This window comes from Phytophthora sojae, assembly GCF_000149755.1.
Source record: "Phytophthora sojae unplaced genomic scaffold PHYSOscaffold_1, whole genome shotgun sequence".
In the NCBI taxonomy this organism is placed as follows: Eukaryota; Oomycota; class Peronosporomycetes; order Peronosporales; family Peronosporaceae; genus Phytophthora; species Phytophthora sojae.
The window spans coordinates 11,416,287-11,422,286 of NW_009258115.1; the positions used below are offsets into that span (position 1 = coordinate 11,416,287).

At 49.9% G+C, this 6,000-nt stretch overlaps 2 protein-coding genes across 2 annotated transcripts; one reads left to right on the forward strand and one right to left on the reverse strand.

Moving 5' to 3' along the window:
* Positions 1–1,302: 1,302 nt before the first annotated feature.
* Positions 1,303–1,644, forward strand: PHYSODRAFT_323514 (hypothetical protein; the record flags this gene model as incomplete). The annotated part of the gene is made up of 1 exon (XM_009519044.1): positions 1,303–1,644. One exon carries the CDS (start codon positions 1,303–1,305, stop codon positions 1,642–1,644), a length of 342 nt encoding a protein of 113 aa, XP_009517339.1.
* A 2,939-nt stretch (positions 1,645–4,583) lies between these two features.
* Positions 4,584–5,271, reverse strand: PHYSODRAFT_323515 (hypothetical protein; the record flags this gene model as incomplete). The annotated part of the gene is made up of 2 exons (XM_009519045.1): positions 4,584–4,964; positions 5,053–5,271. 2 exons carry the CDS (start codon positions 5,269–5,271, stop codon positions 4,584–4,586), a joined length of 600 nt encoding a protein of 199 aa, XP_009517340.1.
* Between the last annotated feature and the right edge of the window lie 729 nt (positions 5,272–6,000).

Below are 6,000 nucleotides of genomic sequence, written 5' to 3' on the forward strand. Positions count from 1 at the left end.
TGCTCTACTTGAAAATGCAAATACTTATCTCTAGTGCTATTACAGTTCGCCTCAATCGTTCTCTTTACTTCAATTCGTCTATCCGTTCCCTGCTTAATATAATATTCTCTCCGCGAAAAGCTGAGAGCCTGCAGCTTTCCGCGGAAGACCATCAGTATAAAACTGGTTAGTAAGTATCCACTCAAAAATGGCTTGCATAAAATATGGGTTTAAAGCATCTTTAAGTAGGTAGCACCCAATATAAAACCTCGCATTTAAGTAAACACTCAGAGCAACTTGAATAAAGTATTGGGCAGAAGAAGTTTCATTCACTTAAACCTAGTTTCATTCAGCTCCTCTATAGTTCCGAACCCATAATTTGCTAATATTTCCACTAAAAGCTACTACTACCCATTAAAAGCTACTGCTTACGCTGAAATATCTAAAATATGTTTTAGCAGAGCGCCGCGCGATCACATTTACCGCGGGGGGGGGGGGTCCAAACCAGGACAAGCTCCAGCCCATCGTGCCGGATACGGACTTGGACCAGCGAGGTGCTGGGCACGCTCGGCACGCTCGATCTGGGCTTGCAAACGGTGTATTTTCTCCTCCACCTGGTAAATCAGGCCCCCGACACCGTCATTGTGTACGGAGACGACGACCGCAGCTATTCCACGCGGCTGTGAGAGCGCGCTCTGCACTATACTCACAAGTGTAGCTATAACTTGACGCTCAGGTATTGCGAGTATGCGCGAGCTTTTACTTAACTGTAAAAGATCTCGCTTCGCCTCATTACATGCACCTAAACTTACTGTTGCTCCACTTTATTGCAAACATATACAAAGAGGCTACTGTTGTAAGTAGGTATATTAGCAGATTCAGTGCACAGCGTACAAGTTCACCACACTGTTGCACTCGATATCATACGAGCGTGCTTCTTCGTTACATCGAATATACCATCGTTACAAGTTCGTCGATCTGAAAACAGCACAAGTTGCGCCTGTGCGCAGACCAAATGTGCTGTTTCACGAGGAGTTCACGGCCGATGGAACTTACATGAAGCACCTGCTGCAGAAAGCATTCATGCCTGGCGCGTATGAACTGCCTGACAACATCCCTATTGTATGTATCAAGACTATTTTCCTGGTTGGGACACGACCAGGAGAAGCGATCGGATATTGTGTCGATCACTTGTGATCAACGGTAAAACATGCTGGGATCCAGTGGAAGACCAGACTCGCTAGATGAGAGTGGATTGGACTGATCCAGTAAGAAAAGGACTCAAGGACCGAATCAAAGCTTGCAGTAAGCCACGTCAGAGCTATGACGCGACGAAGACAGACCACGAGGGGTCTTTTTGCGCCGAGTGACGACAATGTGGACTCCCGTGCTAAGCGATGGGAACGTCGAGAACCACGTGGACGCAAAAGCGTGGGCGTGGACGAAGCCGGTCACCACCTTGGCGGCGGACACGCAGATTGCCACCACGGAACCGGCGTGCTGGGTCGCTACCTCGGTGGTACTTTGAGTCTCCATTGCAAGAACCGAGTCGAGATGGACTGTCACCTGCAGGATGACGTGGTGATTCGCCGCAGATTGGACCACCAGGAAACTTTGGGCCCGCTGTATGCGCGCAGAGCTTGCAGCAACTGTCAATATGTCTAGCCCAAGTATAGAGCTTTTTATCGCATCAAGGCAGCTCTTATCGGGTTGTTCGAGCCCGCTTTGGCTACGAGGCTGTGCTGCCCAACTTCCATCTTCTAGCTATTCCTCTACGCGGATGCCATATGGGAGAGTACACGTTGATGTGTTCGGTCGCTTTCTTTTTTTTGGAGCGGAAAAACAGAGCAGTCAATATGACAAAATTAAATCAATGGTGTGGTCACGCGACTGCAGGAAGTATGCGTACCAGGTCTTCATCGTATCTAGTGTGGTCTTTATCAGCTCATCCTGGTGATGGAGAGGGTTTATTCTACCACGATGGACGACAGCTTCTGCGCGACACTAACCGGGTTGGTTGACCATCTACTGCTGAAGCAAATCTTTACGGGGAAATTGAAAGGGAGCAAGTGCCGATACGTCAGTGGAATTCAATGGGTTTTGTCACAAACGGACTAACTCCGCACCTTGTTCACTGGTTCGCGGGCTTTAAAAGCCAGCTTGATATCGCAGCTCGGTGATTTTTGGTGTTGCTGTTGCAGTACAAAATGTCGCTAAATATACAAATACATTGAAACCCCCTATTGGTTGCCATCAATGCTAAGGCTGGATAAAAAAGCTTTTGATACAATATGTTGTTTTACCAAAGGACATCACCTATCTGCCTTCTGTATTCCCTCAACAGTGCTGATGTAGAATGCAGAGTTGACAGCATAATGAAGAAGATGAACCGTGCTTGAGATGTTTTTGCAGCTTGTAATTTAACTTTGAGTTATTGTAGTCCATAAACTTCAAACACTCCCTCACAGCACTAACGTTGTATCCTATTTAGGTATATTATACAAATGCATGGTCTTGCTTGCTTGCCTCGCTTTGCTTTGATTTGTTTGGCTTTACTTTGCTCTGTACTGCTGCTTAGCCTGGCTGAATAGTATCGTTACACAATGGCAAAACCTGGCTAGGTTTTGCAACCTGATATACACAAGTTGCACACCCCAGCAAAGCAGGCGCGCTGCTTTAGCTTCCTAGCCTTGCCTTGTTTTGCTTTGCTTGCTGCAGTGGGTGGTGCAAATACAAATTTGTATTGTATTTGTATTACATGTACTAATCGATGTTGCCTAATGTAGCTTGAAGTTGCTTAATGTCGCTTGAAAACAAACTCACCTAGGGTGGCAAGCACAGTTCTTTCGAACTGCGAACATACGTCGTAATTTGGCTGCAAAATAGCCGAACTATGCACTGGATGAATTCTGGTGGTGCACATTTTCCATTATCCACGCGGTAGTACCGGAACAACACTCAGTTTTCTGGAAAATACACGGTGTCCCATAACAGCTATGATTTAATCCATTCTTTTTGATCAATGTCTGTCACGATAGGGCATCTAAAAACCTCAGAAGTTCGAGCGATTGATTTTAAGACTTGTGGTAAGACCTGACGCAGATAACAAGCGTATCACATCCAAGCACCGCAGCCGTTTGTCAAGATGGAAATGCCAGCTTTAACCCACCGGCGACCGCTCTTATCCCGATTTTGCAGGGATAAGATTAATATAGAATTTTGTATACTTGTGGGGTAGGGTAAGCGAGGTCCCCAGCGGCCGGCGCCGACCCTTTGGGTTCCATTAGGTCTCAATCTCATTGGTCAGAGTTATCCAATCAAATGCCGGCTATGTGCGTAATAATGAGCTGGTTCAAGACTCAACTGAAAAAAACCTTGGCCTATTTTTTCCCCTAAAATTCGAGATATCCCCATCTGTAGAGAATCTAAACCAGAATGTTGTGATACGTGAGCAGAGTACTTGATAGAGTCACATTTGGTATCGTCGTATTTTAATCTGCTCGGAATGAACCTGTGTGGCAGCGGCGGGGACAGTCCCTCGCGAGCATACGGACGCTGAGGCAGCAAGCCTGCCGTGATAGTCTGTCAGCGTGAGAGATATAATACCCTGAATCCTGGTCTATAAGCAATCCGTTCAGTATCGAGAGTGTTATTGTATCCTGCGGGTGAAGCCGTGGCCGTACAAAACCGTTCGAATATGAGGAAGACGCACTGCACGTGAGGAAAAAAAAGTCACTGAGTCCGTGATGCGGCTTGAAATATGGCGTACATCGATCCACCTCTGTCATTCCTGCACAGCGCGTTGATTCATGCTTCCGCTGCTCGATACCAGGCTACTGTAACTCTTGATGTTTGCCAGCACGATATCTTGCCCGCTTGGGTAGCTCCACGCCAAATGCAAGTTCGACGCCTTCCAAATCCGTAGCTCCAAAGTAAGTAGATGGATGCGTTAGAGGCGGGTAGACGAGCTAGAGAGCGCCGCTTTCATGCTGAAGTGGATTTCAAAACATGCTGAACCAAAGGTAACACGCTATCAAAAGCTTGGACTAGTTTACTACTCGGTATCTCTGTTCCCTGCAAGACCTACGTGACGACAAGAACATCAATGGTGCTCCGATGATATGGCTACTCTGCCGAATCAGCGTGCATCTGTGGATTTCAGTGTGATATCACGAAGCAATGGTGATTGTGGCCACGTGGCTATGCGTATTGGATTTTGTATGGCCAACCACGACAACGTGGCTTCGCGCGCTCGTCAACAGTGACATGTTTCTATAGTTCTTAGTATAGAGGTGTCATGGTTGATTCAGAGATGTCGGCATTGGCATGTTTATTTAGATTTTAGTATATCATGTCGTTATTGACTTTGATAAGTCAATATTGAGATTTTTTAACTAGGTTTCAATATATCAAGCAAACGGTTTGATATATTGCTCCGTTAATCGAATCTAAGATTAACTAGCATGGGCTCCGGTCGTCCGCTGATCTACGAGCTTCACTGGCAGCTACGACAGGCTTTCCATGTGGGGCTGGTCGAGGCCCGAAAGCACGTTGTACATGTCCAGCTTCTGAGCGACCGCGGCCATGCCGTCCACGCAAGGCCTCTAGAGAGGCGCGGGCATGCCGTCAGTGCCGAAGTTGTCGATCGCCACGAACGTGCGCTCCGTATCGGGCTTGGCGGGGACTGCAAGCGTATTGTCCAAGTCGATGTAGTAGAGGATCGGTATGCAGCCCGAGTCGGGCTGATCGGTGGCCGCGTGCATGAGATCCGCTCCGGGCCGGACTGGTCCGCGAGCATGCAGTCCATTCCGGGCTTGATCAAAGCCGTGGACGTGCCGTCCGTATTGGGGGTGCTTTGGGTCCGCGGGCATGGGGTCCGTGTCGAGCAGATCGGGGGCCGCGGGTCTGCCATCCGTGCCGTGATGGTCTGGGTCCGCGAGCGTGCTGCTCGCGCAGGGCTGGTCGGGGACCACGGGCGTGCTGAACTAGACGAGGTCGTCTGGTGCCGGGTATGTTGGGGGCTTCGATCGTGGATTGCTTGCCGGGACCATCCGGGACTGCACACAGGCTCACTGAGCCGAGCTTGGGGAGGACACCGAGCATGCTGTCCGTGCCGGGTACTTCGGGGACCTTGGCCATGCCGTCCGTGTCGTCCATGTCGTCCATGTCGGGGGCCTTGGCCATGCCGTCCGTGTCGGGGGCCTTGGGCATATTGTCCGTGGCGTCGGTGCCGGGCATGGCGGGGGCTGTCGGCATGGCGTCGGTGACGGGCATGTCCGGGCCCGCGAGCATGCCGCCCCAGTAGACAGCAGCAATTTGGGTTCGGTAGAGGTCGGATGAGAGGACGCAGGGAGCCGGGCGCGATCACGACATTGTAGGCGCTTGAGTGCTTGTCAGCATTTTTAGAAATGAGCTTTCGATGCGGGGCGGCGGCGAGCTTTGGTTCCGTTCATATGCCCACGAAGACGCCTCTAGATTCCGAACTACTCAGGGGGGAAATTGTAAGCAAATCTATTGGTTATTTCAGGAGTAATTGGCGATCATTGGTGGAATCGTTTGAATACGTGCGATGATTGGTGGAATTGCTTGATGGCAGCAGGAACCGCTCAAGCAGGATGGCGCGAAAGGTGATGAAGATGTGCACGTTGAAAATTTGCGCGTTGGAGTGATAGCGTGACGTGCATAGCGTAGCTTAAGTGTGGAAGTCGTAAATGGCAGTAGTGCCACAAACTAAATTCTCCCGCATTTTGCTACCCTACAAGATGAGTCCATTTTGGCCGCAGTCGGTCACCGGCGGCAAGAAATCACAGCCGCCTGGCGTCTTAGCTTTAGGACCGCGCTCAAACCCATCTAGAAGATGTCGTAAGTGTATTCTAGGCCGCGGCGCCGGCTCCCCTCATGTCAGTGGCGCTGCCGGCGCCGCGATTCCTTCCTTTTTGCTACCTTACATAAGTACTCATTTTGGCCGAGGTGCCGGACACCGGCGGCATGAAAGCCCAGCCGCCGGCTTAAGTAGCGTAG